Source organism: Lissotriton helveticus, chromosome 10 (assembly GCF_964261635.1).
Source record: "Lissotriton helveticus chromosome 10, aLisHel1.1, whole genome shotgun sequence".
NCBI lineage: Eukaryota > Metazoa > Chordata > Amphibia > Caudata > Salamandridae > Lissotriton > Lissotriton helveticus.
This window is the reverse complement of record NC_136071.1, coordinates 547,494,435-547,509,727: the sequence shown is the minus strand read 5'-3', so window position 1 is coordinate 547,509,727 and position 15,293 is coordinate 547,494,435. Positions and strand designations below refer to the sequence as shown.

The 15,293-nt window shown below is 46.1% G+C and overlaps 1 protein-coding gene across 1 annotated transcript in view; it reads right to left on the bottom strand.

Annotated features, from left to right (window-relative positions):
• The window catches only part of LOC144785399 (fibroblast growth factor receptor substrate 2-like), a 195,021-nt gene that overhangs the window by 110,717 nt on the left and 69,011 nt on the right, over window positions 1-15,293 (bottom strand). The window contains exon 3 of the mRNA XM_078664335.1: window positions 14,578-14,764. Within this exon, the coding sequence (XP_078520461.1) occupies window positions 14,578-14,764 (187 nt within the window). The remainder of the gene's footprint in view (window positions 1-14,577; window positions 14,765-15,293) is intronic.

The following is a 15,293-nucleotide window of genomic DNA, read 5'->3' as shown; positions in this document are numbered from 1 at the left end:
AAGTTGACATTGGCAGCCGCCTGGAAAAACCCATCTGCACCGGCCATCTCGCTATGGCACGCACGGCTGTGGCGACTGTTGAGTATGGAGAGAATGTCCGATATATTTTTGGGGAATTTTAAAAACTTCATGTTTACCTGGGGTCCCTTGGTTAGATTCTTATCCCGAGGTCTACCTTCTGCGGTCTGCCCCTCAGCGCTACGTGCATTGCACCTCTTTCAAATTTAACCATCTACATATGTGACGTTGTGCTGCATGGATGTTGGACGCCACCACCGGGGGAGGGGTGGGGGGTGGGGGACTGGGGGGCTTGAGGGGTGTTGGGGTGGGGTTGTAGTTTACTCTTAGTTGCGACATACTTTGCATGTGGAAGTGACCTGCGTGGCATTCCTGTATAAATGTGCTCCTGGTTGGGGACACCTTCTCTTGTGACCCTTTGGCCATTTGCTACGGACTTGCCGCACCCTCCAAATCGGTACTAGTTGACGAACACGAACATTGACATGGGCGTCGAACAGCACAGTGTACCATATATGACTTGGGGTTCTACAGCAATATTTTCAGCACCCCCTGTGTGGGGATATGTGGCGGTTTGTCGCCTGTTCCTTTATTCTTCTCCTCTTTCTCTTCTTCTTCTTCTTGCTCTTCCTCGCTTTTTCTACTTCAATCTTGAATAAATAACAAATAAAAAAAAAAAAAAAAAAAAAGTGCACTATGTCCTCAACCAACCCGTAGTTTAAAAGGCAATTCCAGAGCCGAGATCTATTAACAAAATCAAAGGCTGAGTTAAGGTCCATGAATGCTAGGTAGATGGGGCCGTGTTGAGCTATGGTGTATTTACCTATGATCAAATTAAGGTTGAGACACTGTTCCACGGTTCCAAGATTACATTAGAAACCTAGCTGACATCTATTTAAAATATTTTCCTCCTCGGCCCAGGTTCTGATTTTGTTAAATAGTACCCTCCCCAATATCTTAAGGGTATTATCAATTAAAGAAATTGGTCTGTAACAACTCTGGTTGGATGGGTCTCCCTTTTTAAAAATCGAAACGATAACAGATGTAGATCATGTATTGGGGATTTTAGTTATTGTCAGATTATTAGAAACATTAAGTAGAAGAGGGGCCCAGAACTCTGACCTAAATTTTATAAGATCAATGGGGAGCCCATCTTGTTACCCAGACGTTAGTTAATAGCGTCCTCAACCTCTGATATTGATATATGAATTAGGGTGGCAACGAAATTATCAATGGTATCTTCGCACTGGGATGTAGCAGCATATATATTGGAAAAATGAGTTACCCAAGCTTCACTCGTTATGTTACAACTTAACGGAGTGAGTGTATTGCCCAGTGATCTCAGTGACTTGGCAGCTGTCCAAAAACCATTTGAGTTATTAAATCTTGCCTCACAAGCCAAGTTATTCCATTGTTCTTTTAGGATCTCGTCTTTCCTCTGCTTAGTCACTCTTTTGTAAACATGTCTCAGTGATCTAATGAGGTTAAAATCCCTAGGTGAAACTGAGAGAGCAGCTCTAAACTCTCTATTTGCCCGGGAGCAAGTGCAATTAAACCACCTAGGGTTGGAATTGGATGCAAGTACAGGTCTTGAGATCAGTTTTTTAATGCCTTTACATAATTGAACAAAAGCAGAGACTGCCTCTGGATTAGGATCAACAGGTGAAAGACAAGTCTCACAGAGTGATCGATGGGTTTTTAACATTTTTTAAAACACACTGCTGTTATCGATACCTTTCCATTGACCCTTAAATTATCCGTGAAGGACTCTAGGTTACCAGCCCCCTATCTCTTTTCTAGGATCAGGTCAGGAGGCAACCCTAAATAAAACTGAGATTGGGTTATGATCCCCAAAAGTGGATGGTTTAACCTCTGCTTTAACTAAGTAGTCTTCTAGTATGGCCTTTATAAAAACGTAATCTATTGTTGAGGCGCAGCCATGACCTCTATAAGTGGGTATTGGGCTATCCTCATTGTTTATAGCTGCAATGTCCATTACGTTTGAAAGACTACTATTTAATAGATGGTCCAGTAACTCAAACCCCCTTTTGCATGGATTGACCAGAGGGTGATAGAGGGGAGTTGAGATATTTCCCCCTGCAATCTTTGCGTTGAAATCACCACCCAGACAAATCCCTGCAAGTCTTTGAGTTCCTATAAAATTAAGTATATCCGAAATAAAGTTAAAAAGGTTGACAAAATTCATATTAGGCGTTGTTAAAAAATCATTACTATAAAAATTAATAAAACAAATCGAGACCCCTGGGTGTAAATCAAGACTTGAAATGTAGCATTTTTGGTGGGGATTATTTTTTTACACTGCCACCCGACGCAATGCTCACCCAGATGGATAAACCACCCGAAGGTCTCCCTTGGTTAGGCGGGGATGAGGTAATGTTAAGGCATTCATACCCTTCAAGATATAACTCTAATGTTGCCCAAGTCTCTTGAAACAGAAGGATATCATATTTGTTTACCATCTTGACCCTTTCATCACTACTTAGTTTGGAAGCCAAGCCGGCGACATTCCAGCTTAGCACATGTAACATTGGGTCATAAGGCTCAGAATCATCCTTTTCTGAGATGACCTCAGGCTCAGAACCGTCATTTTCTGGGATAGCCAACATGGATGTCAAAGGGGCAATTTCAGTGGGTTTTGGTATCAACACATTGTTAGATTTGGGGGTCTCTAGTTGGCACAGGTAGGTACTTGTGACAAATGGGGACCCTAGCCTCTAGTCAGGATAAGGGGATTACACTACTAAATAACCCCTTCTCACCCCCTTGGTATCTTGGCACGAGCAGACAGGCTTATCTCAGAGGCAGTGTGAAAAGCATTTGTGACCACATACAGTAATCCAGTGAAAACACTACAAATGGACACCACACATGGTTTTATATAAAAAAATAAGTATACTTTATATAGATTTACCACAAGACCATAAACAACAAAAATATACAATACTGTTACTTTAAGATGGTAGTTTTAGCTTAGTTCAGTTCAGTTCTTAAGATGCGACACTTTGCGTCAATGTACCTTACGACGCATTGCGCTTCCCCAACAAGTAATGTTGCAGCAATGGAAATGCGGCAAAGTTCTGGTGCAAAGAAATAAAGACATGAAGAACTTCCAGATGCTGCACGCTTCTCCGGGGAGGCGAGAAGTTCTCGGTTCAATGCGTGGACTGCAGCGGCAACACCCTTGTTCAGCGATGCGACAGCAACAGCTTCCACTGCGACACTCTTCTCCAACATTTGCGTGAAGCTTCCGCACGATGCGACAACTACAGCGGCAACATCCTTGTTCAGAAATGCGACGGCAGCAGCTCTGACGGCGGCGAGCTTCTCTGCGGTGCGAGGCAATTTCCTCGATGCTGTACAATACGACAGTTCCATCGGTGACAAACTTGTTCAGAAGTGCGACAACAGCAACGGCGACGCGCTTCTTCCTCATTGCGAGACTCTTCTCTCGATGCGGTGCAATACGACAGCTCCAGCGGCGACACCCTTATTCAGAAGTGCGAGGGAAGCAGCAGCAATGGCGACACGCTTCTTCGTTGAGTCGCGCTTCCAGCTCCTTGTGACACGTAGACCTTCAGAAAGCCCAAAACAGCAGCAGGCACTTCCAAAGAACTCTGGGTAGTTGGGGGGTGAAGCCGTTTGTCCCTGAGACTTCCGCAGGAGGCAAGCTCTCTTCCAAGCCCTTAGAGATCCTTCACAAGTTGAAAGCAAAGTACACAAAGTTCTTTCTCCTCTCTTTGGCAGTAAGGCAACTACTGCAGGCCAATCCCCTAAGCAGCACTTCAGATTAGGAATAGTCTCTCCTCAGTTTCTTCAGGTTCCTTTCCTCAGCAGAGGTTTCTTCTTGTTTGTCCAAAAGTGATCTAATTTCATGGGATCAGGGTCCCAATATTTATACCCTAAAATCCTTTGTTCTCTGAGGGGAGAGGGGCCTTTGCCCAGTCCATACCAGTTCTGAAGCACTTAGTTTACCAGACTTCTCCTTTCCTTTCACAGTGCAGGGCAGGAACATCAGACACCCCACAGGAGGTGGAGCCAACATTGTGGAAGGCAAGTACAGCCCTGGAGCACTTTGTTGACAGGATTCCTTCTCTTCTTTCAGTGTGCAGGGCTAAGACATCAGCCGCACCCCAGGAGGTGGAGCCAGCATTGTGGAAGGCAGGCACAGCCCTATTCAAGGGTCAAGTGCAACTCCTCCCTCCCATCTAGATGCAGATCTCTCTATTCACCACTGGGCTGACTCATCCTGTCTCTTGGAATCCCCAAGCCCTGTCACTCACAAACTCCAGACAAGGAATACACAACTTAGCAGAGGCAGGCTTGAAAGGTTACACAAGAAAATACCTACTTTCTAAGAGTGGTATTTCCAAACACAGAATGTTAAAATCAACTTCACTAAAATATGCATTTTATCATTCTGAGTCCAGGCATACTAAACTCGAATTTCCCCCATGTTCTCTGAGTCAGTCAGGATTATAAGAATGTAATAATCTAACTGCACATTCTGGCCTATGGAGAACAGGTAGCCTTGCAATAGTGAAAAACGACAATGGCTGTAATTCACTATCAGGACATGCCACACACATCAGGGCTTGTCCTACCTTATGCTTACAAGGCACCCTGCCCTTGGGCCTACCATAGGGGTGTCTGATATGAAGAAAAGGGAAGATTTAGGGACTGGCAAGTGGGTGCACTTGCCCAGTCAGCATGACAGTACTAGACTGCACGCAGGCTCTGCAATGGGAGACCTTAGACACATTTTACAAGGCTGCTTCTGTGGGTGGCACAACCAGTGCTGCAAAACAACAGTAGCATTTGGATTTACACGCCCTGGGCACACTCAGTGCACTGTACTAGGGTCTGACAAGTAAACCAAATAGCCAAACATGGAACCACTGATAAATACATCAATTTACAATAGGGAGCACTTGCACTGTGGCACTGGACAGCAGTGGCACTGTGCCCAAAGCATCTAACACCAGAAAAAATACATGAGGCAACAGCGAAAATGGAAGGGAGACCCACGCCAATGGTGCCAGGTCTAATAACGTGTTAGAAATGGGATTTCTGGATGGCTAAGGCTTGCTCCAAAGCCAAGCAGAAACCACCACTCTAGTCAGGGTAAGGGAGTTACTCGCCAAGATAACCCCTGCTTCACCCCCTTGGTAGCGTGACACGAGCAGTAAGGCTTATCCCGGAGGCAATCTGTAAAGTGTTTGCACAACACACACACACAGCAGCAACACACTAGTCACACCACAAAAAGGAACTCCACACAAGGTTATATATAAAAATAGCCTTTGTATTACCATAAACACATTAGATCATAATCACACAGATACACTGTGCCAACTGGCACTGGGCAATATTTACAGGGGATTATATACACAGGACAGGGCCACATGGGCCACCGTCAGAAATTGCTCTTAGGATAACTGTAGCACAAAATAACACTTAGTAGTATCCTGTATATTATGTGTATACATATTTCCCACTACTCCATCTGTAGAACACTCTGGTGTGATGTCATTTAGAGTGTTGTTCTATGAAGCTGTCAGTTGGAGTAGGGCTGAGTGCCTAGCTGGGCACTCCTGGTGGGGCCATCTACTGATGTATTACTGATCTCCATCTATCTTCAATAAATCTACATGAATATCACCAACCTGCGTGGAGTCAGTTACTACACACTTGTAGAACACAACCAGTAACCACTAGTAAAAGGTAGGTACACACTACGCAATCCTAATCACCTTAGGCATATATCACACAGGGAACCATGAACTCACTAGCATAACCTATACTAGGCAAAACAACACCCTAAGCATAAACACATTTAGAGGTATAAAACAAGCATAAAGGCCTTGCACATTACGCATAAATCACATTAGGCATAAACAGTGTGAACACAGTAGGTAATCACCTTGCGCAAGAATTACATTTACTGACCCCAGGCCAACTTGGCCTCTCAGGGGCTCAAACGCCCTTTGTCCAGCAGAGTCAGGGCTACAACCTAAACGTTGCAGCTACCCACTAAGTGCTGGGCAGCTGTAGAAACTGATGCTGGCACCAGCGTGCCTCCTGGGTCTCCTCTGGCTCTGTAATGCACCATATGCGGCAAGAACCATGTGGGAGCTGTAGGAGAGTAGGGTCTGCTATCCTATGGTCACCCCAAATTTTTGCTTTTTGCTTCACTGGTTTATGACTTAATGTGGCTGTGGGCCTGCTAATCAGACCCACAGCCTGCTGTTCTCTCTTTAAATTGTTACCCATGTACTTTAGGTGCATAACGAAATTGGAACTGGTTCACCTTATTGGCCCCTGTAACAGTGTACCCAGGTACCCAGGGCATAGGTGCTTCCAAGGCCTACCAGGGGCTGCAGCATGTATTGTGCCACCCCTGGCCTGGCCTCCATATTTGACACAACTGGCTGATCACTCAGCTGGGGTAAGTCGGTGTAACCACCCCTTACTTAGGTGTAGCATGCCTATACCTAACCTAAAATGGACACATATGTTCCTATCAGTCACTCCTATGGAAGGCCTCATCAATCCTGGAGGCAGAGTGCTTGGAAATATGTGAGATGGTGCTCTGGCATGAGCTGAGCCTGTCTGCAGCTTTCGGAACCATGTCCTTTAGCTGTTTCATGATATTGCCATACCATATACTCTTAAGTGCATTATGAACCTCGCGGTTAAATGCTATCTTGGGTTTGGCTCTATCAAAACATGTCGAGTAAGGTGTCATACAAATTGGAATACTACCCCCTCGCCAGTTCTGGCGACGGGGGTAGCATTCAACCCTTCTAGAGGGACACGACATGTACCTAACCTGAACCCCGGTTAAAGTTAAACAGAGCCTTAGCATCACAAAATGGATGCTGCCACCACAGACACAAGTCTGACCTCCTGCTGCTGGGAGTCCTTGCAGCGAGGGCAGCTTGGACAAAGGGTTTCCTGCCTGGGGAGGTGCTAGCACCACTCCAGACAGGATTGTGTGTATTGGGTAGGACAGGGCTGAATAGAATCAGACATGCCTGGGGCACACAAGGTGTCCCTGTGCATAGGCCAGTTCAAACCGGTGCTGGGGCTTTCCAGCCCCAGTCCTGGCGCGAAACTGGACAAAGGAAAGGGGGTGTAACCACCCCCCTTCCTGGTTCCACCCAGAGGAGGGACCTAGTAGGTGATCCGGCCCCCCAGATTCGAATAAGAGTGGGAGCTGTGTCCTGAGACTTCAGATCATCCTGAATCAACTTGAAATACAGAAGAAGACTGGACTTCGACATTCTGCTGCACAGAAGACGGAAGAGAATCTCCCTTGTGGCCAAGGAGTGACCACCCTGTGAACACAGGCACCAACCAGCAACTCGACGTCTGCTTTGCCGCCGCCTCCCGCCGGAGCCCTGGCCCAGAGCCTGACAAGACCCAGACTCCCAGACTTCTCACAGCCCGATCCACAGTCCCTGCAAAGAAGGGACCCGTGGAGGCACCGAGAGACGTGGGACCGGACCTCTTGGAAGACCCCCGAAACGCTGACTGCGCAGCATCAGAGGCACCCTTGACGCTGTGCTTTGGGGTTTGAGAAGCCCCAACCTCGAGCAGCCCTTGCACCGAAGATCAGCCCCCCAGCATTTCCACGATCTGCGTGGGGCCCTTTTGCACTGTGCCACTCGACGCGCCATCCCGTCCACTTGCCACGTGGCTAGCGGCCATCTTGGCGACGAAACCTTCAACTTACACTGCGGGTCTGGTTGCTCCAGACTTGCCCTTGCGCCTGTAAAAAGGAGCACCTGCTCTGACCTTGCTGGTCCGAGTAACAAGCCTTTTTCGATTCCTGCGTGGCTTGCATTAGCCAAGGCCTGTTTGCTCCAATCAAGTTTCCGACACCGCCAACAGCGAGAAGCCTGCGTGGGACAGCTCGTGACCGACTCCTGGACGTCCTCGACCCCTCGTGTCCACGTGGCTGCAGAGAGAAGCTACACGACATCTCCTGTTTGCACCCGACATTGCCTGGTTCCAGTCTGGTTCCACGGTAGTCACTGGCTAGTGACTTTGAACATTGTCCCCTCTGCTTTCAGGTCTTCACCTCTTCAGATCCACCCTTGGATCCACCGGAACTCTTCACATCGAGCCGCCTGCAGCATCTTCAGCTCCAAGCACCATCGACCTGCGTGACGAAACCCGACACTACTTCGACCCTGTGCACCCGCTTCCTGTGGGTGAGGTAACTCAGCAACGCCGGTGTTTCCACACTGGTACACACCTCTAGTGTCTGTGTCTAAAGTTTCATCCCTCTAGGTCACTCGGAAGGTTCCTTTATAACTAACTTTGTAACTTTTACGCACCATTGACATTGCATTGGTAAAGCGTGCACTTTCCGCACTGCACCCGAGTCCCGCGGGCCTTTCCAGACTTCTTCACTGCTAGTCCCGAACAGCTCCAGCGATTCCCCAGGCCCTAGGCCTCTTCACTTTCCCCATAGTGGTTCTTATACCACTATTTTAGTATATGGTTTAGGTGGCCCCTAGGGCTCATCCATAATTGTGCAACTTTTGTGTATTTAAACTGTGTTTTGTTTTAACGCATTTGCTTCTGTGCTCATAAAGAGTATCAGGGATATTTGTAGAAATAAATCTATATATATTTTCAATATATATCTGTGTGGTGTCCTTTCATTTGGTATTCAAGGGATTGTGTATGGTAAAACAGCTTGCTTCACATGCCTTTACAGAGTTTAGCCTAAGACTGCTTAGTCCATGCTACCCCTAGGATAGCTTGTCTATAAGGTTGACTTTACAACCTGCACCATAAGGGTTGCTTGGCATGGTACAAGGTGATCACTAGAACTAGTGAGCATCATATACCAGGCCAACTTCTCACAGGAGCCACTCGGCTCTGCAGGAACAACCTCCCCCTCACCACGCTGGAGCCTTCGTGGGCTCTAAGTCACCAAGAAAATGCTGCCACACTATGGGAGCGGCCCGCTGCCAACCGGGGCCGCTCTGCCACCTGAAAGGCCCCTTCACACAATCTTTGGAGTCTCTTGGGCTCTAAATGCAACAATGCCCCCGGGAGCCTCGTGGGCTCTAAAACAAATATGCCCCAAACCACGCTGGAGCCTCGTGGGCTCCGAATCACCAAGAAATGGTGTATGGCTGTAGACTCTGCCTTCCAATTTGTGGAAGGGTACGGTAAAAATATGCTCCTCCCAAATTCCCCCACAGCGGTGATTCTCTCTCTTTGGGGCTCCCTTCCCCCGCGGCGGCCTCAGTTCACAACTGAGGGCAGGTTACCTGGTACACGCGGGGTCAGGAAGCCGTGTCTTCCGGGCAGCTCCAGGGAACGCTGCTCCCTCGGGATCATTGGCTGAGGTGTCCTCCACGAGCGCTGGGCCAATCCCACTGCGGTGCCGCAGTCGAGCCCCCGACCACGTGGTGCTTCTCTCCTCAGTCGGGCCCAATTACAGCGCGGCTCCTCAGTCGCGCCTCCAATTGCCGGGCACCTCTTCCTCCCGCTGGGCCAATCCCAGCGCGGTTGATCGGTACGTATTAGGGTTTCCGGACCTGCGGCGGTGAGCTCGGGGAAAGCTTCCTTGGCTGCCTAGCAGCCTCTCCTGCTAGGACCAATCACAGTGCGGCAAGAACGATGACGCAGGCGGACTCCGGGTCCGCGGTGGTGATTTCAGGATTTTCACGGCCTCGGACCTCCCGGGCCGGCGGCAGTGATTTCTTCGAGGTTGGCGGCAATACGGGGTAGCCTCCCGTTTCAGTAACACAGAGTCCATGGCGGGGTGGGCACCCGCTAGGTATTTCAACACAACAAATCTGCGGGGTGGGCACCCGCTCATGAGTGAACAGCCACAGCGGCAAGCACTGCGGGGTGGGCACCCTTGCCACCAAAGCAGTTAACCAAGCGGGGTGGCACCCGTAATCCAGTGGGCAAAATAAACGGCCAGAATGCAGGGTAGGCACCTGCTTGAGGAGGTCAAAAGAAATAGGCGGACATGCTGCAGGATGGGCCTCTGCAAGGAAGGGGCCAAGGGGGGGGGGGAATCCCACACGGTGCAGCTTCGTGCTGCAGGCCCCCAACAGTCCTCCTGGGGCAACAACACAGCGCTCCTCCACCCCTAGAAGCACTTGGCAGAAAAGTCCACAGAAAGTCTTGTAGAAGGTAGGGGGGCAAAGGCAGGGCCCAGAGGCCAGCTCACAAAGCACTCCAGCAGGGAGGCAATCCCCAGTGGCAGTCCTCCTGGCGCCCAGCATCAGCAGCAGGCCCCCCTTTAGTCAGGAGCACAGAGAACAACTTGCATGGGGTCACAGCCCCTTTTTATACATATTTTTCCTTTCCTTTGTCTTAGGCTGCAGGGCAGGGGGAGAACCAGACTCAGCTGGTTCTGGAGCACTTTGTTGTGCTCAGCCCCTCTACCCATTCACAGGACAGGCAAGGGACATCAGTCGCACCACAGGGGGCGGAGCCAGCATTGTGTAGGGAAGGCCCAGCCCTATGCAGGTCCTAGGTGCACTCTTCCCTCCCATCAACATGCAGATCTCTCCATTCACCACCGGGGCAGACCCATCCTGACTCCTGGAGCCAGGCACACCAGCCAGCTCCAGCCAATCACAAGCCAGACAGTCAATTCACATTTACTACACAGACGTGCCAACTTCTAGAAGTGGCACTTCCACACTAGACACATTAAATCTGCGCACACCGTCGCACAGCATTTAATCTCACGAGTTCGCACATACCAAACTCGCCCCTGCACTTCTCACACATCAGAAACTTCCATGGACACACACATTCCCCATGCATTCCTATGGGAGGGCAGGCCGATCTCACTACACGCACTCAGACTGCGCACGCACTTTACACTGGGACACAGTGTTAAAGTGCGCAAAAGCCAAAAACAACTAACACCAAGTCATATTAAAAAGCAAAAAGTTTAGAGGTGAACCTGCCAAAAGGGCCAAGTCCAACAACATGCATAACATTTTGAGGAGAAAGCAGATAGACTGGCGTCTTGATTTGCAGGATCCCAGTCAGACTAGTCAAAAACTGTGCAACATCAAGCAAAAAGTGGGGGTAACCATAAGAAGCAGATCCTACTTTCCTACACTGCATGTGGGTTTAAGGTATTACTTTACCTCTACTAATATATATGTGTACAACTTTAAAATACCCTGACCTCGTGATTTGCACTTATTTGAGCTTCACAAATGCGCCTTGCAAACTGTATAAACGTTATAAACCTTCTGGCTGCATGTTGCCAACAACTGTTTTACTACAATTTTTCCCTCTGAATTTATGAAGCTAATATAACTACCCTGACTTAGGTCTATTTCAGGATTGACACAAACACTAGGTGGTCTAACCAGTTGCACGCCTGCTCAGATACATATAAATATATGAATACTATTGTGTACTATGATCGTAGTCATTAAGGAAAACCCACAACGATTGATGGTGGCAATGGTTGTTGCCTTGTAATGTACTATATAATGCCAAGCTAGGAAATCCTATACTGTTATTTCTTTTTACAACTGTAGTCCTGATGAAGTCGATGTATTCGACGAAACACGTGTTGGCTTCTGGGAAGGAAGAACATGCTGTGTGAACAACCATAATAAATTACTTGTGTAGTCCAACATTTGGAGTGCACAAATTTAAAGAACTAATTCATTGATGAACATAGTATTGTGAAAACAACTATATAGAACTTGTAAACAGTGTGTGAGCCAATTGGATTTATATGACAACGTAGAGTTATTTTTCAGAATGTACCACTGCACTGTGCAATTAAGAAAAGGGAAGGGATTTATTTTCATGTCTCAGTGCTAAAAAGGGAGTGATTTAATGCTGTTTGATGCTTAGATTTAGCGAATGGTGTGGGGCTCAGCTTGCTCTGGTTGCTAATTATAGTTTGAAATAAAACATTGAATTTGTTATTGCTCCTTTGCTTGATTTTCTTTAAATGTCAAGTTTCTGAATTGCATGCATATTAAATGCTCTGAAAAGGTCTCCTGATCAAAGGAATCTTGAAAGAGCCAGTAAAAATAAATATACCTCTTAATGAGCCACTCAAGTATTTTTATCCAGGCTAGTTGAAAGAAAGTTGGTGTAAAACAAAAATATGCATATATTTTCCTTTGCAGTAAAGTAAAGAAAGCCTTTCAGTACACAACAGGACATCCATAACCTTTTACTGGTCTTTAAATATAACAAATACTGATTGTCCCAAACCTCAAGTCCTCCTCTGGATATTTCTTATATTTTAATCCTCTCATAACTATACTCTTTAAAATGTTAGTGCTTCTCTGCAACTAATTATTGTTAATTTCTCCAAACTACATTAAAAATTGCTCATAATCTCAGCCCAACCAAAATTACTCCTTCTACCTTTTTCTTTAAAGCTTTAGAACAGGCAATACAATGGTGAATTAACCGAAACTACTGCAGATCTTAGGGATGGGGCTTCCTTCTGCATCAAATAAAGGATTTGAATACACCTTTTAGAGATTGATCACAACCTCACAACTCTTATGTTTCCCAGCTCCACGTGTCAGTGTATCATCGAAATTACGTTATTAATTTGCATTCTTATTTTGTAATTGGACAAACATCACTGTAAGTGCTAGAATGGAAAGACAAAATATGTACTGAGCTACTGACAAATGGATCTAAGAAAACAGAGATTTGCAAAATCAAAACATACTCGTAAAGAGCCCAATAGCGGTAAAATACAGATTTCACTTCTTTCAAAGGAATATCTATTCCTTGCATTTCTTGACAAAAGATTACATGGTTTTACGCAGGGCACATAGTTCCATGGAATACATTTTACCCCCCTACTAGCCTCCCACCTGCCGTGCTTGCTGGGTTCTCTTAGGGAGTGCGTCTGCACAAATATCGAGTTTATGAATGTGCCCGCAGGCTGAATTCAAATTGAAACCAATAGGCTTCATCAGGGTGCATAATATGTTTGCAGTGCTCTTGCCAGGGAGCCTAATTTAAAAAAATATATATTTATAATGCTAAGTACAGGGCCCTAAAGATTTTCTTAAGCAGTCCCCACCGGGGCGTCGGAATTCAAATGTTGGCAAACATCAAAGTTTCCTTGATCCACCTAATGTATTTTTCTTCCACCAACCTACACTTCCTGTTTCCACCAATCTACCACTTCCTCTATCTTCAACTCACTCTTGCTGGTTCCACAACCTACACTTCCTGTATCTTCATCTCGCTCTTGCTGGTTCCACCAACCTACACTTCCTGTATCTTCAACTCACTCTGGCTGGTTCCACCAACCTACACTTCCTGTATCTTCAACTCACACTTGCTGGTTCCACCAACCTACACTTCCTGTATCTTCATCTCACTCTTGCTGGTTCCACCAACCTACACTTCCTGTATCTTCATCTCACTCTTGCTGGTTCCACAACCTACACTTCCTGTATCTTCATCTCGCTCTTGCTGGTTCCACAACCTACACTTCCTGTATCTTCATCTCGCTCTTGCTGGTTCCACCAACCTACACTTCCTGTATCTTCATCTCACTCTTGCTGGTTCCACAACCTACACTTCCTGTATCTTCATCTCGCTCTTGCTGGTTCCACCAACCTACACTTCCTGTATCTTCATCTCACTCTTGCTGGTTCCACCAACCTACACTTCCTGTATCTTCATCTCACTCTTGCTGGTTCCACAACCTACACTTCCTGTATCTTCATCTCACTCTTGCTGGTTCCACAACCTACACTTCCTGTATCTTCATCTCGCTCTTGCTGGTTCCACCAACCTACACTTCCTGTATCTTCATCTCGCTCTTGCTGGTTCCACCAACCTACACTTCCTGTATCTTCATCTCACTCTTGCTGGTTCCACCAACCTACACTTCCTGTATCTTCATCTCGCTCTTGCTGGTTCCACAACCTACACTTCCTGTATCTTCAACTCACTCTGGCTGGTTCCACCAACCTACACTTCCTGTATCTTCATCTCACTCTTGCTGGTTCATTTTTATGTATGTTTTCTTCTATCCCCGTTTTCCTTTCTTTTCAAGTTTTCATCATTCTTCTTTCTCCCTTTTCTGCCTTTCTCTCACTTGCTCTGTGTCAAAGTAATAAGTCCCAGTCCCCAAAAGGGATGACAGTGTCCACCACCTGCACATTCGGTCCGGAGCACAACCTTCAGCAATGTCTGTCAACAGTAAAAATATCAATTGTTGTCAGGATTTGTTGGAAAACTAGAAAGTATTACACTCTAGGGGAAAAAGTAGATCTCGCGGAGAGAAGGAAGCATACTACATCTGCACTACTTCTCCTTAGATTACCACATGTTTAAGCCCTTCCTGGTTATGGTTTTTAAAAAAAGGCATTAACAAGTCACTAGCTATACGGTATTGGAAACACAAGCCTTCCCTCAGTTAATCGTTATGCATTATTTCAGCCATTTGCTTAATAAGTAGTCAACTGTCTGCACAAAGTTTCATGGGATTTTCTTAAGTAAGTTTCAATCTAGGATTGTAAAACCGAACATACGCACCTTCCCCAGTCTGACATCTGCTGCCACAGATGAAGGAAAACACTTTGGAGTTGTAACCGTAGCGAACTAGGGAATAGTACGGCCATTTTACAAAGCCGCCCCTTTTTAGATAGAAAACGAGATCAGTGTCTGTAAAGTGCATTTCTCCTGAACATCTCTTCTTGCCCTCGTCGTCCATGTTCGTGACCTTTAACAATCAAGAACCCAACGTTAGAAAGGTTGGATGTGTGGACAGTAAAGCTTAACAAATCACGTTACAATTGAAATACGCAAAATCAAAGTGTCTATCTAGCTTACCTGCAAAACTTATAATAGGCACTTGGTGGTGACAAAATTCCATGTAATATAATTTTTGGGGCAGAAAAAGAAAATGTGCTTTGCCAGCGTAATAAGAGGGTTAGTTAAACAATGTACACACACATCAATTATATGAACTAATGAATAAAATGCTTATTGATTCAGTTACAATAAATACAGCCAGAATAGAGTTAATAATTAAAAAATGCAGGATTGCACTCATATTAAAACAATGAAACGCGATATGCACGGGGTTTGTTCATATGAAACTCACTTAGCTAGATGCTAAAAACAGACAGACTAGATGCTTAAAAGGGATTTTTTGACTAATATATATATATATATATATATATATTCACTGAAAAAACCATAGGTTATAGACCATATATAGTTAGGAATTAGCATTTACAAAACCTTGA